The sequence below is a fragment of the Mauremys mutica genome, chromosome 11 (assembly GCF_020497125.1).
Source record: "Mauremys mutica isolate MM-2020 ecotype Southern chromosome 11, ASM2049712v1, whole genome shotgun sequence".
NCBI classification, from domain to species: Eukaryota; Metazoa; Chordata; order Testudines; family Geoemydidae; genus Mauremys; species Mauremys mutica.
Window position 1 is genome coordinate 71,769,418 of NC_059082.1, and position 21,268 is coordinate 71,790,685.

The 21,268-nt window shown below is 41.8% G+C and overlaps 1 protein-coding gene across 1 annotated transcript; it reads left to right on the plus strand.

Moving 5' to 3' along the window:
- The first annotated feature begins 5,529 nt into the window (after positions 1-5,529).
- On the plus strand, positions 5,530-20,639 carry NPTX2 (neuronal pentraxin 2). The gene is made up of 5 exons (XM_044978800.1): positions 5,530-6,202; positions 9,061-9,277; positions 14,398-14,642; positions 16,569-16,748; positions 18,890-20,639. The coding sequence occupies exons 1-5, from the start codon at positions 5,741-5,743 to the stop codon at positions 19,115-19,117; spliced, it is 1,332 nt and encodes a 443-aa protein (XP_044834735.1). The 5' UTR covers positions 5,530-5,740; the 3' UTR covers positions 19,118-20,639.
- Positions 20,640-21,268: the final 629 nt, after the last annotated feature.

Here is a 21,268-nt window from a genome sequence, read left to right on the forward strand (position 1 = left end):
TTAGTGACTCAAAATGAAGATTTATGTGCTCTTCAACATCAAAACAACCACTGTAGTTGCAAGTCGTGCATTTAATAAATATTTATCTCACTTAAGGCCTTGGAATCTAGAAGGTGGGGTTATTTTAGTACTGAAATGCCAAACAAAAATATGGATAACATTAATGGAAGAATATGACTATTACTTAGACTCCCTCTCTGCCTTCACCCTGCCACCCTCTATGCTTGCATTCATGGAGCATGGAATCTGCCATTTCTCATATTCTCTATGTTAGGATTCTCTGCTATCTTATTGACCTTGCCTGTCAAAATGAAAGATACAGTACAGTTCTGTAATATGGGACAATACTTTTGTTCTCATAACCAATTTACTGCCATATACTGTACAGTACTCTGGAAGTCAGACATGCAGTGCTCACTACTGTTGGTGGTATTATATCCCAACCTGCCTGATGAATGATTATCTCTGTGCCAAAATCCAGTTACAATTAAAGAAGAACCGGAAACAAAACCCCAGATCCAAAAACTGCTGGACTTTTAGGAGGATTCAGTATTGCTACCTCTACCCCTGTCATGGGTCAAGCCAAAACCCTGGATGCAAACACCTGTCATCTTCAGAGCTGGGATTCAAAATCTGGATCTGAAATTTGAAAAGCTGGCCTATCATTTGTTGCAATGAAGTCATTCCATAAAATACCACCAGCAATCCTATTAAGGAGTGAGGAACCAGTTGTAAAAAAGAAACCTGTACCTATCCTACAAAGCTGAGATTTAGTCAAACTCAAGCTTACTTTCAGAGTGAAAAAGTTTGGTAAGTTGTGTATGTGTTTCTACACTTCTTGATTTTAGCTGGGCAAAAAAGATATTGAGATGAATGACATGATGACTTCAGGGTATTTATATGGCCCTCATCATCATAATATCTAAGTGCTTATTCCTATCCCAGTCCAAACCAGGACAGCATGAGAGTCTATGTCCCAGAAAAAAGTGATATTTTGAACAAGCATCTGAACTTTTGGATGTTACTTAGATCAATCCTGCAAACTTTCTCCTCTTGAATTAATAAGCTCAGAATTGCATGACTTAAGGATGACCCTGGTTAGCTTTGACTAATGTGATTCTCAGTCAAATAAGATATTGCTAGAGGAATTCCTGGCTTGGTTAATAACAGCAAACAATTCTTCTGGACTTCATTCAGAAGTCAGATACAATCATATCGTTGTTCATACACACTTCTTGAAACTCCATAACACATTCTGAAAAATCTAGCAATTCACACATTAATCAAACAGAACTAAAGTTCTTTCACAGAACCTAGGTATTATCAAACATTTATTAGTTACACTGTTTACTGTAAACAAATGTTATTTTTTGTTCTGTGACAAAATGTCTTTAATTTTATATTTAAATATTTTAAAAATGAAATTGCTTTACAATATGCATATTAGAGGTACATTCTTACCTTGTGTTATAGAGCCAGGTAGAAGAACCTGTATTCAGGCATAAAAATCTCTTTCTCAGTTTCACCATCTGCAAAATGAGGATAATATTTACGTACAACAAAACCACAGGAGGTTTGCAATGATTAATTATTTGATGTTTGTACATTGTTTTGAAAATGTAAAATACTTTATCAATAAAAGTGTTAAGTATTGATGTAAATATTTTTTTTTAAAATGAGCACCTAAAGATGGGCATCTAAATGTACATTTATCTTCCATTAGGCACCCAAGTTTAAAATTTTTGCCCTGTTAGATCATTTTAATATTATTTTAGTGAAAATATTCTTGTATGGTCTTCCCTCCTCCTCTCTCCCTCCCCAAATTGCTCGCAAATGTCAATGCTAACATTGTGGTAATGTTATTAAAGTCATAACAGCATTTATAGGCCAAAATCATCTGTGGTGTATCTCCCCTTAACTCAGGGGCGGGAAGGGCTAGCTCAGGGGGGAAGCATAGCTCAGTGGTTTGCGCATTGGTCTGCTACACCCAAGGTTGTGAGCTCAATCCTTGAGGGGGCCATTTAGGAATCTGGGGCAAAAATCTGTTTGGGGATTATTCCTGCTTTGAGCAGGGGGTTGGACTAGATGACCTCCTGAGGTCCTTTCCAAGCCTGATATTCTATTAAATCAGAGATAAATTTAGCTTGGTATAATTCAACATATAAGAGAAACTAACTTAAAGTTCAATAGGAAGGAGCCACAAGACAGCTTAATACCACTGTCCAGAATTGCTGGCCACCTCCTACTGGTAAGTGGGTAACACACATGACATCTCTGGAAGAACTTTGTTTTTGGAGGGCATTCAGGGAAGGATAAAAAAGGGTCATAGATGATCCTTGGGGCCCCCTTTGGGTGTGGACTGTTCATTCTCCATCATTGTACAACATTGTTTTCTCCCTTCAGAGATGAACTCCAACAGGGTTCCACAGTCTTGTGAATGTACTGAATGTTGTAGTTGTTTTTCAGATGATACTTCTTGGGTTTGTAGATGGAAAGGATATTCAGAGAATAAAGTGGATAGCTAGTCCCTGTTCCCAGATGGGAGAATGAGAAATTCTATGGATATAAGACTTTGCTATCATGCTTTATTTCTGTATAAACTGAGAATCTCTGTACCCAGTCCTTCAAGTTCTCACTAGAGAGAATGGTCCATTAAAATCAACGCGACTACTGTTTATGGTGCATTTGCAGGATCATTTCCTATGGTTGAAATTCATGGTCTTCTGCAAATCAGATAAATTCCCTCTTTCTCTTCTTGCCACTTCAAATATGAAGCTGTTTCCAATTTCAAGGACAAAATAATGTGAACAGTACACACCTGTCAAGCTACATAAGCAAACGTAGGAGGACAGATTGTGTATGTTGTGAAAGGACCATAAATGTTAAGATATCTCTGCTACCTAATATGATAAACTTTTTTCCACAGACAATCTCATTTTAAGGCATAAATGGCTAGTCAGTTTTCAACAAATACAAGGAAACACTATTTTAAAGAGCCTATGTTCAAACTGCAAAATTTGCTGCTGAGTGTTAGATCTGTTCCTGCATCCATGAAGTCAATGGGAGTTTTGCCATTCACTTCAATGGCAGCCAGATTAGGGCCATGGTAAAAAACAGTCTGACTTGAGATTGCTGTTTGAAAATGATAGCAGACTTAATTTTGGACAACACATTCAGATGAAATGTGGCAATTTTGGTCTTGGATAAATATTCAAAAGCTGCAATTGGAACTTAATAGTCAAATAATATGAAAACATTTAATACTTCAGCTAATTATATCTGAGATATTTCTTTGATTTTCTGAATTTCATTTAACAAGATTTTTTCTAGAGACTTCTGAATCAATTATTTTAAGGATATTGTATCCTATTTCTCTTTGCATGAGATACCTACTTATTTAAATGGCTCAGAAATTATTCAACTTGATCTTGCTTAATCATAAAAGAATTAAATACGATCTATATCACTTGGATATAGTTATGAAGCACCATCCTTGCACATCACAGAATTAATATAATAAGCAGGATGTCCAATCAATTGTATGTGCATTCAGTTTTATATCCTCATCATAATTTCATTTAATGTTAATTAAATAATTTGCCAAAATAAATTTTTGTTTGCTGGCTTTGTCATAGAACTGACAAATCTATTTATACATAGTATTAGAGATAACAAGACTAATTGCTCTTGAACAGTATTCCTTAAAAATAAGAGGCAAATAATTGTGTATCTGGTATAATGCACTGCAATGGTTGTGAATGTTGTGCCCGTGTTGTGGTGCCAACTTAAAGCTCACTGAAATACCAAACATTGCTCTTTCCTGTGCCATTGCACTTACAGATGCATGGTACCTCACAAACATCCTTCAGATCCTTAGTATGTATTTTTATATTCATGCATTTAATAATGAATACGCCTTAACAGTTTACATCTTCAAAGTATAATACAGACATTAACCAATTACTCTTTAACTAGTCTGACAATATGACATTATTGACCTAAAACAGTGGTTCTCAACCAGAGGTATGTGTATCCCTGGGGGTATGCGGTTGTCTTCCGGGGGTTACATCAACTCATCCATATATTTGCCTCGTTTTACAGCAGGCTACATAAAAAGCACTAGTGAAGCCAGTACAAACGAAAATTTCATATAGTGATTTGTTTATCCTGCTCTGTATACTATACACTGAAATGTAAGTACAGTATTCATATTCCAATTGATTTATTTTATAATTATATGGTAAAAAGGAGAAAGTAAGCAATGTTTCAGTACTAGTGTGCTGTGACAATTTTGTATTTTTATGTCTAATTTTGGAAGCAAGTAGTTTTTAAGTGAGATGAAACTTGGGGTACACAACACAAATCAGACTCCTGAAAGGGGAACAGTAGTGTGGAAAGGTTGAGAGCCACTGCCTCAGAAATCTTAATATTCTGTATGAAATACCTGATCTGAAACCCACTGAAGTCAGGGGAAAGACTTAGTTTTCATGAACTTTGGATCAGGCCCTAAGGCATTGATTCAGGAGAGACTCCCTATTCAGGAAGGGCACTTAAGCATGTCCCACTGAAGCCAATGCTTTCCTGAATGGGATTGTCTTAAGTGCTTTTCTGAATTGGGTCCTAAGGCTTCCACCTTGAAGAAGAGATATTTAATGCTTCCCCAGGCAGTGGGTGATGGGTATTCCTGAACTGACAATGGGGAGTGGATAGCTGATGCCTATACACACTGAAATGCAAGTAGTTGCATGCTTGAAATTCTGCCTGAAAATGCACTGAACAAGTCACCAGTCAACACAAAATTGACTGGAGAAAGGGGAAGTATCACTTCAAAGTTACAGTGTCTTTCTATTTGGAATATCTCAACATAGGCTTTAGCACTGAACACCTACCACTTCCTCGGGCGTTATGAGCCATTTAGCACTTCTGAAAAAACAGATCAAAGGCTTAGCAACCCACAATCTGTCAACTTTTCAAAACTGTGGCCTCAGTAATTTACCCTCACTAGATGGATGGCGTAAAGTAGGGAAGTAGCAGGATGCCCATCGTAACAATGGTAAACGGAGGCAGAGCGAGACAGTGACTGGGAGACCGGACAAGAACCCAGTTGCGGATCCGGTGCGTTCACCACGTGGCTGTCTTTTCCTCCAGCAGGCTATTGCTGCAGCGTCCAGCATGGAGCCAGCGGAGGCTCTGCCAGCCCCCACGCCGTCCCGTACTCATCGCCGCAACTCGCCCCCCCGAAGTACCATCAGCGGCGCCGCCCGCGTGTCCCCACCAGGCTCAGCCTCGGCCGCGGGCCAATGACTCAGGCGGCGGGGCTCGCCCCGGACTTGCCTGGGGCCCGGCCCGTCCTGACGAGCAGCCAATGGGAAGTCTCCCTGGCCTCCCACACCCACTCCGGCGCCTCAGTACGCGGGGGACCGCGTGGCGTCAGCCCGGGCCCCAACCAACCAGCGCCCGCCGCACCCAGCGCCCGCCGCCCGCTCCCTGCCTTTAAGAGCCCGCGAGCCGGAGCCGAGCGCAGCAGCTAGGGCGGCGCAGCGACTGGAGCGGGCTCTGCTCCGAGCTGTCCGGGGCCGCCGCCGCCGCCAATCCGGAGTGGGCAGCGCCGGGTCCCCTTGTCCCAGCCGCCCCGGAGAGCTGCACCACGTCCCCCAGGCGATCTCCCCATCCCCGTCCCCGCAGCGTTCAGGGCTCGTTCCCCGTTTGCCCTCGGGGGCTCCGTGCCCCGTGAGCCGGCATGCTGGCTCTCCTGGCTGGGCTGCTGTTCTCCCTCGCCTCCGGGGCCAGCTGGCGGGGAGTGAGGGGCCAGGAGAGCCCCCCGGGGAGCCGCTTCGTGTGCACCTCCCTGCCGCTGGACGCTGCCCCCTCGGGCTGCCCGCTGCCCCCGGTGCCCATGCAAGGGGGCGCCCTCCCTTCCGAGGAGGAGCTGAAAGCCACCGTGCTGCAGCTGCGGGAGACCATCCTGCAGCAGAAGGAGACCATCGGCAACCAGCGGGAGACCATCCGGGAGCTGACCAGCAAGCTGAGCCGCTGCGAGAGCTCCCCCGGCCCCGACGGCAAGCCCGGCACTGGAGGTTGGAGGAAAGAGTTGGGCAAAGGCAAAGACACCATGGGGGACCTGCCCCGGGACCCCACTCAGGTCATCGACCAGCTGAGCCGGACCATGCAGACGCTGAAGGACCGGCTGGAGAACCTGGAGGTAGGAGATGCCCAGGGACCGGCTGGATGGGGAGCTGTCTCTGGTGCTGCAAACAGGGCGGTTGCTGCTGTGTATGTCTGTACAGCACTTTTAATTCGAGGTGCCATGTCCACGGCGGCGCCAGGCTGTAACGAATAGCCCGGGGGGGGGGGCTGATGTCCCCCACAGAAAATACACGGGTCTCTTTCAGGAGAGCAACTGACGAAGTTGCTCCCAGTCACAGACTGAAAGGAACAGGCATCGCTTCCCAGCAGCTACAGATGGTTCATCCAGCAGCTGGGGCCCGCCAAAAGCCTTTATTTTGTCAGTTTCTGGGTCAATCAGCGATATAATCTCCTACCCCTCTTCTTAGGGGCGACTCTAGGGATTTGCCCTAGTGTAGTGAGAGCGAGGGCCCAGTGTAGTGAGGCATAGGAGGGGAGGTTTGAGAAGAGAACTGGATGTAGGTACTGTAATTTCTGAATAAATGGGTGCTTTAGACAGGCAATCTGCAGTGCACACCCTTGTGCTGGGTGCATGTTAAATTGTTAATGAATTCCTTATATGTTTATTTAAAGGGGGGAAAAACACAAGTGACCCAGCAGGAGAGGCTACAGAGAATTGATTTGTTTGTTGTTTTGGTTAGTGGATAACAGAGTATCCTTCTTAATATGTCCCTGCCCTTCAAATGAATGGGAAGAGATTTGTGGGTTTTATTTTCCTGCTGTTATGAGCTTAGTATCTGTTTTCAATATTTCTAAATCTCTGCTAGTGCTGAGAACCTGCCTGCACAGGGCTTGGAGTGTGATGCTGACATGTCCGGCCAAAGCGGCCATACGACCTTGGCATAGGGTGCTGAACAAAACAGCAAGGGCCTTGAGAAAGTTGTGAAGTGCGGGTCATAAAGACAACACGATGCTTTAGGGAGAGCTGGTCTAGAGTGAAAGCGAGTCATTCAAAGAACTGTACAAATACAAAGCCTGATCCAAAGCCCACTGAAATCAGCATGAAGGCTCTCATTGACTTTGGATCAGGCTCACAGTTAGACAGCACTTGTGACAATGTTTGCTTGGATGGAAACTTTTTTTTCCAAGCAGTGTTGGTTTTCTCCCCACCCCCCACGACCATGGCAGAATTCTAAGTATTTTCTCCTTGACTCCATTCTGATGTATGTGATTCCCAAGAGGATTTAAAATGTTTTATTAAGTTTGTCTAGTCAATTGTTACTAGCTATTTTTAACCAGAATGGCTGTTGAATCGGTTTTAATAATAGATCAATACAGGTCTGTCACATCTTAGGCACATTTAACATGCGCGATTTCAGCTTTACGTGGTCAGCAAAAACGGAAGAGAAAACACATTTAAATACTGTTTCTGTAGTGTGGGCGATTCTGCCTGCCATTACATTCAATGTAATTTTGATTATATGCAATTTTCACTTTATGTGCTGACTGCGGAACGTAACCCCAGCGTAAGATGAGACAGACCTGTAGTAGAGATTTTTAACATTTTTCAAAGCACTTCCTCATTGGCTACTTCCCCACGTAGGTTACAGTGCTTGGGCCTTGCCTGCTGCTGGAGATGAGGGTCTTCTGGAGTCACACTATCTTACATGTATGGGACTGTCCCAGAATATGATCCATTTGTCTAGAAGTAAGCAGGAGGATTAATATGGTAATGGATACCTCCTTTAAAAAATAGATCCCAAAACACAGTTCTGGGAAGTAACCCACCATCTTGGAAACTCTCCAATTCACGGAAAGCTTGGTTCTCTAGAGCAGTACTTGTAGCCAAACCACTTGTATTGCTTGGAGGGTGAGCAAATTGCTTCCAGGGATAGAAATTTGGCACAGTGACTCGGCTGACCTGGCAGCTAGAGAGCAGGTAATCCTTCAGAAAAGATAGACCTCAGGTAAATTTGAAAAGATTTGGTCTGACTTTTTAGAAATCTTTGATTAATTCCTAGCAGATGGAAACTGAGATGTCATTCTTCTCTCCCCACTGCTCTATTCCTTTCTTTCTTTACCCTCCCTTTCCATTTTTTTGCTTTTGTTCTCTTTTGTTCTCCTCTTCTCTTTGGAAGAGAACATTCAATACAAATTAAATAAAATTTTTAAAAGGGCTGCTTCTCAAGGACAGCTTTTCCTGTTCAGTGTAACATTCAGTCTCTTATGATATTTATTGAAGCATCTCATGATAGCATTATAACTTTGGTGGGGAAAAAGAAAGCTTTGGCAATAAAATGCCCGTAGAAGATAAAACTTGGTTTTTAGCTGTAATTTAAGTAAATCAGTGTCATTTGGGATAAAGGCTATCCCACTTTGACAACTTAAACAAATAATTTTCATAATGGGTCACTTTTGGAGTTGATTTAATGAAATATCTGAAATTGTGTTTAATAAATCATTCACTATTTACCAAATTAAAATACCCAAAATGTCTATTTTGATTTTCAAAGTAATCAAAACATTTTCTTGGTTTAACTCTGGTTTAGTGTCTGGTAATGTCACTTTTAATTAGTTGAATTGACTTATTATTTTTTTAAATGTGCAACATGTAGCTATTTGAAATACATCAAACTTGGCTTCTTGAATTTATTTTATTGAACTACCTTTCTTAAATGTATGACCTTTCAGTGATCTGAAACAAGGGAAGCATTAAACAAATATATTGGTATTAAAGAAATGAGTCTGGTTTTTTTTCTAACCTGATGAAAGGTTTGAACATGACGTTGCTTTTTAGCATTTCTATTATATTTTCAGGAGAGCTTAGTGTTCTGGGTTTGAAAACTGCTTTCTTCCTTGGTCATGAGCAGACCCACATTTCACAATTTTTGCTTTTTCAGATATGGCATAAAATCTTTTCTTTTTTCCTTGAAGCACCAACTTCGAGCCAATGTGTCATATGCAGCCCTGCCTAATGAGCTTCGAGAGATGCTTCAAAGGAGGCTTGGAGATCTAGAGCGCCAGCTTTTAAGCAAAGTGGCTGAACTTGAGGATGAGAAATCCCTGCTTCATAATGAAACTTCAGCCCATCGGCAAAAGACAGAAACAGCCCTGAGTGCATTGCTAGAAAGAGTTTCTGAATTAGAAAAAGGTAATTTAGAAACAGAATTTAAAGCCTTCTTTGCATGTTGCTGCTTAGTTTTCCTCCTCTTCTGCTGCAGTACTAGAACTGTGCCTCTTAAGAGACAGAGCATGGTCTTATGCTGAGGGACTGGACTATGTATTTGGAGATTTGGGTTCAATTCCTGCCTCTGTCACAGACTTATTGGACAAGTGACTTTGTCCATACAGTTTCTCATCTCTAAACTGGAAAAAATACTAGGTGTTTTCCCTTAAAGTTTGTTGGATGCTAAGAAATCTATAGATATGGGGGCCATGTAAATGGAGGAGGCAATTCTCCTCAAAGATGCTTTTGACACTTTGTTAGCTCACATGACTTTCAGTGCAGATAAAATTAGTGAACACAAGTTGCCTATTGGTATAGGCTGCTGCAGCTAACTTCACTCTCTAGATCTTCAGCCACTAATTATGCCACTAGACCCTTTCCACTTTTTTTGTTGACTTCACCATTGAGACAAAACCTTTGGTTTTCCTTAGTGGTGAATATGCCTCTGAGATTCAGCAGAACTTGAAGCATGTGTCCTATCCCAAATGTGCAACCTTCAGGTTTTACAGTGGATTACAATGGTGCCACTGGGAGACGCACTTAATCCTAATCATTTAATCAGACATTTAGATTAATTATTACTGGGGAACTGCATGTGTGAGTAGAGTCCATTTATTTAACTTACAAATGCATGTGGCAATGAACTACAAAATGAAACTGTCTGCAAGGACAATACCTACAGAGAGAAAAGCATAGCATTAGATTATCCTTAAATAATGTTTATAAAAACAGCAGATTTGGACAAGGACTTGCTTGGATGAATGGGCTGTCCGCTTAAAAACAAATTGCAGTGGGTATACTTTCAAAAACGTGCAAACATACACATCTCACGAATTTTAAACTACAGACTAATGGATCCATTTGTTTAGTGCTGGGCATATTCTTTTCATTTTAAAAAGAATGTGCAAAAAGAGATGTCTGGTCAACTTAACAGTTTCCCAATATCAAAGGTAAAGTCTCAGCTGCAGTGAAAATGTCTGAGATGTAAGAAGCTTGGAGCAATGAACCCTTCCAAATTAACAAGTTTCTCTTGAACCTTTTTGATGAAGACTATGCCTATAAAAGTGCCTTGAATTGCAAACTCACTGACACTTGTAATATTGGGCCAGAAATAGTGTGTCCCTGTAGGGGACAGGTCTTCTGAGAGAGAAGCAAGAGTCAATATCCAGTGCTTATAACTCTCTGGGGGACTAAAAACAGCTGAGAGAACTTTTTAAAAAATCTGATCTCCAAAGATTTCTAAGGAGTTTAAGTGTTTGGGGCCAGGAATTGGGAGATGTGGGTTCTTATCCTGGCATTGTTGCTTTTCTCTGCAATTTTGAGGCAACTCACTTAGCTTTTCCTGTGCCTCACTTTTCTCCTGTAAAGCGGAGGATAATACTTGCATGTTTAATTCTTGAGACTGTTGAGAAATTCAGCCCTTTAATGTCTGTGAAGCCCTTTGGGATGTTGTAATGAAAGAAGCAGTACAAGTGCCAAGTATTAATAATTTCATTTCAAATGCTGATCTGTTTGTAATCTATTTCTGGGCAATAGACTCAGCCATCCACAGTACCATAAGCTCTCACTGGACCTTGCATTTGTCCTGGCAAAAGACTGTCTTTTGTAAAGGATAGTGGTAGGCTATGGAAGAGTTCTGACTGGCTCCTGATTTTGGTATGGAGGTGTTACAGATGACTATGGTCTCCCGGGACTTGCCTACCTGATGAGGTAATGAGCACCTGATGAGGTGTGATTTCTAAAGCACACTCTGTGGCTCATTAATTGGTCTGTATAGAGCCTGCTGGTGCACACCAAAGGCTGCTTAGGGCATTTTAACGAAGTGCTATGTTAAAATGCACCAGGGAACATTTAGTTAGACTGCAAGCCACCGTCTCTTACCATGTGTATGTAACCTAGCACCTACCGTTACAGTTGCAAATGTCTGTTTCTTTGTTAGTTATAGTCAGGGCTGGTAGCACCACCTATATGAAAGGCTGCCTGACACTTCCCCGGATAAGACCCTGTTTTTAGTTGCTTTTGGCTTTCCCAAACAACTGTTTGGGGTTTGCAATTTTCCAGATCTGCTTGAATGGCTTTGACTGAAGTTCTCAAAAAAGAAGAAAAATTCAAAGATCAAGGGTAGGGGAAAATACACTGATTTGGCCATGTTAAATTCTAGCTCCAGTTCCCCATGCTTTGGAGAAGGGGCTTGAAATTTGTCAGGGGCATAGCCTTTGTGTCAAAGATGGCCAGATTTTCAGGGGGCTATCAAAAGGCACAAGTTATACATCTCTGAAAAATCAGTTTGCACATGTTTAGTGGAGAATTCTTTGATTTGTAGCAGTTACATTTTTTTGGGAAGATACCATCCTCACTGAGCATGCTTGAGCCTTGGCGCACCTACTGACCAGGCTGTGCATGCAGTATCCTCTGAGACAAACTGAGCATGCTCCCTCCAGCCCATAGCTACAGGGGCGAAGCTGGACTTTCCTTGTAATCATTGCTCCAAGCTGCTCTGGGCATGGCTGAGGCCAGGCACTGGAACCGAGAGCAGGGGGGGCTGTCTCTCCTGTGCTCTTGGTGACCTTCCCACCTTTGCCTGGCTGCTAACAAGGGGAAGGTGGATCTGCATGCAGCGGGGACAGAAACAAGACTAGGGGAAGGGAAAGGAGTTGATTAGGGCAAGGAGTCTGGGACTGGCTCCGGAAGGAAGGGAAAGAAGCCAGGACTGGTTGGATAAGGAGAGTGGGACTAGGAGGCAGTGAGAAATGGGGTGAAGTGGAAGAACCAGAACTGGGAGTGGAGGGACACAGACTAAGTCTGGCTGACAAGGAGACTGGGACTGAGAACCAGTGTGTCAGGGAATTGGCAGGAACAAGGGAAGAGGGGAGGGGAAATGCATCCCAGTTCCTTCTCGTGTGTGTGTGAACTGGGATTGGCTGGCCAAGAGACAGTAAGAAGCTGTGGTGGATTATGGACAGGGGGAAGACTGAGATTGGATAAGGAACCTGAAGAGGGAGCCTGGGCCTGGGAGGAGAGATCAAAAGAGGAGTTGGGAGGGGGGCAAGGAGACCAGCACTAAGTGTGGGGAGGGGAGGAGATTGGGTGTGTGTGACTGAGACCTAGGACTGGCTGGACAAGGAGATTAGGGCTGAGATGAAAATCTTAAGTAATGGAGACTGGGAATGGTAGGCAAGGAGAATGAGCCACAGGGGAGGGGATCAAGCTTCTGGGGAAAAGGTACAGACTCTTCTGTGCCCACTAGGGCACCCCCAACCCCTCCAGAGCCTGGAATGGAACCCAGCATTCCAAGTCTCGCCATTCCTCTGCTGGCAGCAAATAACTGTGAAATGCACCGGCAAAGTGTGTCTCAACCCTCTCCAGTGCTGGTCCACATAGTGGATGGTTCCTACTATTGCTGTCAGTTACTTTGTTAGCACAAGTGGCAGAGGTCTGTGTGGTGGATCTAAAAGTTCCCTGCTGATTATGATGCCAGGTAGTAGCATTTCTGAGTGTTTTATTCCAGTCGGGTTTTTTTTAAAAACCTAGGAAATTACAAAAATCCATGTTAGAAGTCAAGCACACAAGTTAGGAAATACCAGAATTAAGATTGCACAGGCAACCCTAATTTGGCCCCCTTGTGCATAATGTGCTAGGATACCGTCTTTAATTGCATGCTCACGTATTATTGTTTCCACATGATCCGTTCCTTGTTCAGTGCACAGACTAGACCTTCTCTGGGGATGAATTGGGGTTGTGTAGTGAAGGAGGCTGTTGCAGAAATTGGAAGGTGTGAGTAAATAAGGTAGAGGCCTTCAGGAAGAATAAAGAAAGTCTCATGGATAAGGCAATTGTATATTGCCCTGGAGAACTGGATTCGATTCCTGCTTCCTACATATGTGATGCTGAGCAAGTCAAACCACACTTTTCACAGGGTGTCATGAATTGTTTTCCTCTTTTTTTTTTTTTTCTGAGTGCCCAACTGGACCCTGGGGTCTAATTAGCAGAATTGCACTCACGGCTGTAACTGAAGGCAATAGGAGCTGTGTTTTAGCATTATATAGCATGTTAAAGTATTAGAGCTCATCAAAAACATTTTTACAATTTTCCACTGGACAATGCCATTTAGTCAAAATCAAAATGTATTGTAGTAATATGTTGATTTTGATGAAACTTTCAACAGGAAACAGTTGAAATAATTCAATGTCAATTTTGTTTTGTCTCTTCTATTACATTAATATACATTATGTTGTATAATATATACATATATTAAAATTAATATAATAAAAGATGAAATAAACCAACATTATCAAAGAGAAGTGTCCTTGATGGTGCCAATTTTTGTGAATTTTCATTCTGCTGTAAGCTTCAAACTTTTTTCATTCCAGTTCAGAATGAATCTTTTTAAAAAAAAAAAAAAAAAACTTCCCACAGAACGGAACTAGTAGGCCTGATTGGAAACCATGTACTCTGAGATATCTGGACCTAGTCATTTCAAATTGGTCTCCCAGACCTAGTGAATACTTCCCCTTAATCTCTCTGCTTTTGGTCCTCATCTCTAAACTGGAGATGATACCACCTCACCTTTCAGGGGGTTTGTAAAGACAAAATAATGTTTGTGAAGCACTCAGATACTACAGTGGTGAGTGCCATAGAAAAGGCCATGTGGGAGGGGGAATAATTTAGTTTTTGGAGTTGCCTTTGAATAATGGGGAGTAAATAAGGCCTAGGCCACACATTGGACAACAAGGAGAATTCAACATATTGAATAGCTGCTTATTGAGCGCTGTCCCTTCTGTGCACTGAATGAGGCAGGAATCCTATGGAAAATTAGTATGTGATCATATAATTAAAGACTCTATTATAACAGACACACAAGGGGGGCAGATTGTGCAACCTTAATGTAGGTCTGTGGAACCTTAATGTACTTTGAATGTAGTTTGCGTGTAATTCCTTAAATCAGTCAAAGTTAGAAAATAACATGTCTGAACATGAGTTCAGCTTTAGCTAAGAGACTGTCATTTTAAACACATGTAAAGCTTTTTCTCTTTCTGTAACCATAGGAAGCAGTGCATTTAAATCACCGGATGAATTCAAGGTTGGTCTCCCTCTTCGCACAAATTATTTATATGGGAAGATCAAGAAGACTCTGCCAGAGTTGTATGCATTCACTGTGTGCTTGTGGCTGAGGTCGAGTGCTTCTCCTGGAATTGGAACACCGTTCTCCTATGCTGTCCCTGGGCAGGCGAATGAAATTGTTCTGATAGAGTGGGGCAATAATCCAATCGAATTGCTAATTAATGACAAGGTGAGAACTAGCTACGTTTCTTTCTAGAATATACAGCCCAGGTAAAAGGAGATGTTTTAAGGCCTGATTCTGCACTCTAAAAATCTCCAGTAACTTTTCCCATTGACTTCAATGGCAGCAAGATCAGGGCACTAAAGTTTTTAAAATAAAAAATGCACATACTTTCATTGAATGGCTTTGAATAAAATTAGGTGATGCTTTTGTTCATGAGAACAGGTAATGTGGTATGGATATGCTTCACCTATGCTTGTACATTAAAATTACAAACATTTAAGTATCCTGGGTCTGAGTCTCCTCTCATTCACACCATTTTAAATCAGGAGTAACCTCTTTGAAGTAAAACCAGTTTAGAGCCTGTATAAAAGATTATAGTCAAACCAATTCTTTTAAAATGAATAGGAATTTAATATCAGACTCAACCTAGCATAAAATTAACCTGAGAGCAAAGAGACTAAGGCATATGTCAAGACATTATGAATAGTCTAATGACTAGGTCTTCAATTTATGTCAAACTTTTCCAACTGTTATCTTTGTCTATAAGAAGTTTAATTATCAGGGACCTCTTCTACGAAGTGTCAAACATGCACTAACGGTGCTCAGCACACTGCAGAATCAGGCCTGAGAAGAAAAATACTAAAACCCAATGTTTCAAAATTGTTTAAGTACCCTGAACGTCTCCCCACCACTCCCGGTTTGGGTTAGATGTCAAAAGAAATTGATTTAGAACTTGTACACCTCAGATTAAGTCCTTACACTACTTACAGGGGGGAGGGATCGCTCAGTGGTTTGAGCATTGGCCTGCTAAACTCAGGGTTGTGAGTTCAATCCTGGAAGAGGCCATTTAGGGAACTCGGGTGAAAATCTGTCTGGGGATTGGCTCTGCTTTGAGCAGGGGGTTGGACTAGATGACCTTCTGAGGTCCCTTCCAACCCTAATCTATGATTCTACCTGAGCAAAAATTAGATTGTTGAATGGCTGAAGTGGAGCTGATCAAAACTTGGCATCAGGCACTGTTCTTTGTGTGGGTTTTTTTTAAGTTTCAAACACCTAATCCCTGGGAGTGTAGTGATAGGGTTGCTAAGATACCTACAATACAATTCAGATGGTTCATGGTCATGCAGTGGGTTAAGTATTGCTTATTAAAAATATCTTTTTTTTAATTTTGGCTTGTGCATGTGTATGTGGAGGAGGGGGAAGGGAGGTTAGAACTTGCTTATCTCAAATAGTAAAATGTTCTTGTTAGCCTACACTGTTAACTGCTTGTGTAAGGCTAAAAATGTTCTTCTGCCCTAAGGGTTGATCCAAAGTTCACTGAAGCCAGTGAGTCTTTCGATTGACTTCAGTGTTGGATTATGCAGATAAAGGGGCCTAATCCTGTGCCCTTTGAAGCCCATAGTAAAGTTCCCATAGACAGCTAGAGTAAGAGGAGCTCAGATTTTTCTCAGCAAATGGAGTGCAGCAGTATTTTCTACAAATGCCACAGGCAAGCCCCAGGATTGAAGACAGACAATCCTAGCATGAAAACTGAATGGAAGGTTAGGGCTAAGCATGAAGGGATTTAAACAACAACAAAGAAATGCTATAGACTAACGTGCAGAATCAGCAGGAATAATGGTAGCCCAGGCTCTCGTACCTGTGGTATTTAGCCATAGCTGGAGCAGAAAACATGTCCTTCTTGCTGAATTTCCAGTGCAAGGAATGTATCTCCACCCCTCCTTTTTATTGAGATTGTCTTTTTAGCCATTTGCAGTATAGCTGCAAATGTAGAATTACTTATGTTAAATTTTCAGTGGGAATGAATGTTTGTCCTGTATCAGTCTATGAAGACACTGGGATAGTAATGAAGCCTTGGTCCTCGAATAATGGCCATGGGCTGGCACTGCCAGACTCAGGCTTCCGTCATTCATTATTGTTATCTACATGCAGGTTGCCCAGCTTCCTCTGTTTATTAGTGATGGAAAGTGGCATCATATCTGCATCACATGGACCACGAGAGATGGAATGTGGGAGGCTTTTCAGGATGGAGAGAAACTTGGCACTGGGGAAAACTTAGCCCCTTGGCACCCAATTAAACCTGGAGGGGTTCTGATTTTGGGTCAGGAGCAGGTGAGTTGAAGAGAAATTTTTCTAGTAAAAACAACCAAATCTCCCACCCTTCTCTAAGAGCAGAAATTAAAGAAACCTACTGTTCATAAATAAAGGGAAATTGGAATTCACAGGACTGCTATTGTCCAGTTATAAAATACCATTCCCCTTTCTCCGTGTGTAGCACCTGAGATGCATGATTAAGCAACAGATGTTTGGTGGAATCAGTACCTATTACCATGCTGTATTTCTCTTCATTAATATATAATGAAATATTTCCTATTGCAAGTCTTAACTTAATGCTAAAATATGAAGCATTGGCTCTGTTACTTTTGCCAGTGCTCTGACTAATGCCTTGAATATGAACCCTTTGAAGCTGATTGCTGGTAGCTATATGGATGCTAGACACTCTATGGAAATAGGCTGATTTGGACCAGTTATGATGCATCTGAACATAGTGATGGGCAGCTGCCTGAAATGGTGGTTACTGTACCTCCAATCTTAGGGCCAGACACAATTTGGCCCTCTTTAGGGGGAGAGTGCAGGGAGCCCCTTCCTTCTTTCCACCCTCTTCTTCATAGCTAGAATATTGGCTCTGTTGCTCTATGAATGCATAGAGGAATCCAACTATATGGCAACTGAGCACTAAGCCCCAACAGGGCATAATGGAGAGGCTTGTGGCTGTGTCCAGGATCCCTTCCTGCCTCAGCCCAGAGGTGAAGCCACTGGAGGCTGAAGCACATGCTATGCCTTTGTAAAGGGGCAGAATAGGCCACTTTTCTCTGTAATACTTACAGCCCTCCAGTCATGCTTTGTTGACCAGTTACATAGGTCATTCAACCGCTAGCTATACCAGGGATCTCAAACTCAAATCATTACGAGGGCCCCATGAGGACTAATACATTGGCCCAAAGGCCACATCATTGACACCTTTTCATATAAAGGTACAAAAGCCTCCCGCCATTACACCCCTTCCATGAGGCCCTGCCTCTTCCTACCCCTTCCCCGCCCCTATTCCAACCCCTTCCCCAAATCCCCGCCTCTTCTCCACCTCCTCCCCTGAGCGCGCGGCTCCCCACTCCTTTCCCTCCCTCCTGGAAAGCACCCGGAGGTAGGCAGAGTAGCAGAGACGCAGCAGGTGAGAGGAGCTTGGTGGCTGCAGGAAATAACTATGCAAGCCGCATGTTTGAGACCCCTGAGCGATACAGTGACTTATGTAACTAACCAACACACTGTAAATTGTGATATTTGAATATTGGCAATGGCCTTTACTAACTTTTTTTTGTAAAACAAGGTATCTTGCTATGAAACTTGCAAATATTACCTAAGGAATAAATTGACAGATTTTTGTGATCTGCTTAAGAATTGAAAAGGAAATGAGAGCCAATGAAACTATTGGCCGTAACCGAATTGCTCCTTGACCATGTCAGATTGGCTGCATAGTAGAGGCTCAAATTCAGCATTAAAGCACTAGCAGAGCTCTTCTGTGAAGCTTTCCCTCTGCCTACTCATACTATACTTGGTTCCAATCTATACAATCAACTTGTTGTATAATCATGCTAACTCAGTGTAGCTCTTGGCCTCTTCCTAGTGGCTGGACCATTTAAGGAGTAAGACTGCTATTACCTGCAACATGATGGTATTAGTCCTTTAACACAAGCAATAGATGCTATATTTCTTTTGAAACCCAGAGGTCCTGGTTCAATCCCTGCAGATGACTGGTCATGGGGCATGTTATATTTACTACTATAATTGCCTCACAGCTCAAAGCACCCTTTACACATGCACAGTTATCACTGAAGTTAACAAAATCTAGTCCCTAAATCAGCATTTTATTTTTTAAGGCCAGCATGTGTATGCGTTGCTCCAACAAGTGAGCATGAGTAGCTCCTCTGATTTACAATGTGGCCCTTCTGCTATTGGAAATGGCATTCACACTCTTGTGATATAGCACACCAGTTCTTTGAGACATGAGCTTCTAAATGTTTAAAAGAGCAATATTTTATGAAAAGTAAAACAAAGCCCATTTAGAAATCTTGGTGACTAGCATTTTGCATTTGCATTTCTCCTATTGTGGGTAGTGTGGGTGGCTTTTTTTTAATTTTAAAGAAGCACATGGAAAAACCTATTCAATTCTTTTTTTTTTTTAAATATGCATAAAGGACACGGTTGGAGGAAGATTTGATGCAACTCAAGCCTTTGTTGGGGAGATGAGCCAGTTCAATATATGGGACAGGGTCTTAAAAGCAGAAGATATCATGAATATTGCTAACTGCTCTACCAACATGCCTGGAAACATCATACCCTGGGTTGATAACAATGTTGATGTATTTGGAGGTGCAACTAAATGGCCCGTGGAGACATGTGAAGAGCGTTTGCTAGATTTATAGCTACAATCATTTTTCTATTTAAGTGCCCCATTTTATTAGGACAATTTCTTGTAAGGTCTGTCACACTTATTTCCCCACCAAATGAATTGGGGGAAAAAATCCTGAGTAAACTACTTGGGTACAAATAAAGCTGGTAGTTCTTGGCATGAATCCTGAAGATGAAAGAGGCACCTGTTGGCTCAAATAGCAGTTGTCTTAAGGCAGATCCAAAGGCACCTATTGAGTTCAATAGGCTTTGGATCTGGTTCTTGCTTGGTACACTAATTCTTCTGGGGGAATATCTCCTGCAAATGTTACCTATATCAAGTGGCAGAATTTCTCCTCCCTGATAACATGTGATACAAACAAAGCACAAAGCTTTTTAAGAGGCAAAACATACACCTTGGTATTGAATCTTCCCCCACCTCTATTCAATACTTTCTTTTACAACCTTTTTAAAGAAATTAGGTAATCCTTATACTACATTTACCACATCTTAATTCAACACACCTGAGACCTGCAGATAGTAGTAGAATAGCCACTACCCGCATTACAGAAGGTAACTGCTTTACAATTTAGACAAGTTAGAATTCTTGTCTTGTGGTATGTCATGACCTAAACACTCTGATTCCTTCCCCAGACCTGAAGAAGAGCTCTGTGTAGCTCACAGGTTTGTACCTTCTACCAATAGAAGTTGGTCCAATAAAAGATGACCACCCCCCTCCCATCCCCATCTTGTTGCCTCTTTTAGGTCTTGAGAGAGACTATAATATGATGCAAATGCTATTCCACTCCAAATTCAGAGACAGAGCTAGATACTCAGCTGATGTAAATCAGCATAGCTCCACTGATTTCATGGAGCCACATCAATTTATACCAGCTGAGGTTCTGGCCCCCAATCTGTATGTGTTCCCTCTGCCTCTTCCCAGTCCCATGGGTAAGGTGATGGTTGAACGACTGTACTCCTATTCCATGTAGGTTGATGAGTGTGCTGCATTTTTCTCTCTGAATTCTATCACTCTAGTCTGTTTTTTCTTTTCTAAATACATATAAAATGTTTCTAAGTGAATTTCAGTTTTGTTTTGCTCTGAAAGGCCTTTTTATAAGCAAGTGCCAAAGTTCAGTTTCCATTTGCTGAGAATCACTATATATATATTTTTCCAACAAGTCTCTATTGCAGAAACTTCCTGTGTTATGATGGTCCTATGTGCTATGACTAATGTGCTGGCTTTCAATTCTTGTTGATTGTCATGACTTCTGTAAGCATTGAGCTGACTTTATAAAGTATATTTTATTATGCTTTTTATTCTTTCTCAATACTCTGGAGACAGAGTTGTATTTTCTTGGTATTGGTGACTCTTTAGTTTGTGGCTTGCAGATAGCATATGTACTGTACCAGAAAAAGAGTTAATACTCTTTGATTTAAAGAAGTGATTTTTAAAAGAGGAAATTTATAAAGTTAAATATCATATTTTATTTTTCATGTTTTGAATTGTAAGAATCTCTATAGTGACAGTTCCATTTGTTGGATAAAGTTACATAATCCCACTAATATGTAGTATGTTCTTAAAAAGGAAAAATTCTTATAATTTTTAATTAAAAAATGCACTGTAAAAATCAGTTCATTTCCTTTATATTCTTGCAAAGTACCATCTGACACTTCCCGGTGCTATGATTTTATTCATACTTTTTAGACATAAAAAGTTGGTCTTCTCAAATTATATTTCTATTTATATACTTCCTTTATTCCAGAATGACATACAAACTACAGCCCCAATCTTGCACTGACGGAAGTGTGTCTTACACTCCACACCCAGGTGGCATGTAAAGTCCCTTGTAAAACAGCATTTTCTTTCACTACTGTGACAGGGGGAGCCAGACCTAAGTATCAGTGCTGGCATTCACTGTCTTCCCACCTTCTCCATGTTCCCATCCATGGCTGGGAGGTCTTGTCTAGGCTTGGGGAGGGAGGAGTGTTGTTTCCTCCCACCCTTCCCTGCACTTATAATGGCATAATTTATCATGTAATTTGCATTGTATGGAGCACTAGTCACAACCCTTCTGTGGTTGTACCAGCAAGAGTTCAGAGGGGAAAGCAATGGACGCACCAGAGGGCAGGTAGGCCAAGATCCAGCAGAAATGATTTCCTCCCTGAAGAGGAACAATGAGAGG

Coding starts and splice junctions, on each gene's coding strand:
- NPTX2 (XM_044978800.1), top strand. CDS start 5,741: ATGCTGGCTCTCCTGGCTGGGCTGCTGTTCTCCCTCGCCTCCGGGGCC. Junction 6,203..9,060: donor ACCGGCTGGAGAACCTGGAG/GTAGGAGATGCC, acceptor TTTTCCTTGAAG/CACCAACTTCGAGCCAATGT. Junction 14,643..16,568: donor AATTGCTAATTAATGACAAG/GTGAGAACTAGC, acceptor ATCTACATGCAG/GTTGCCCAGCTTCCTCTGTT.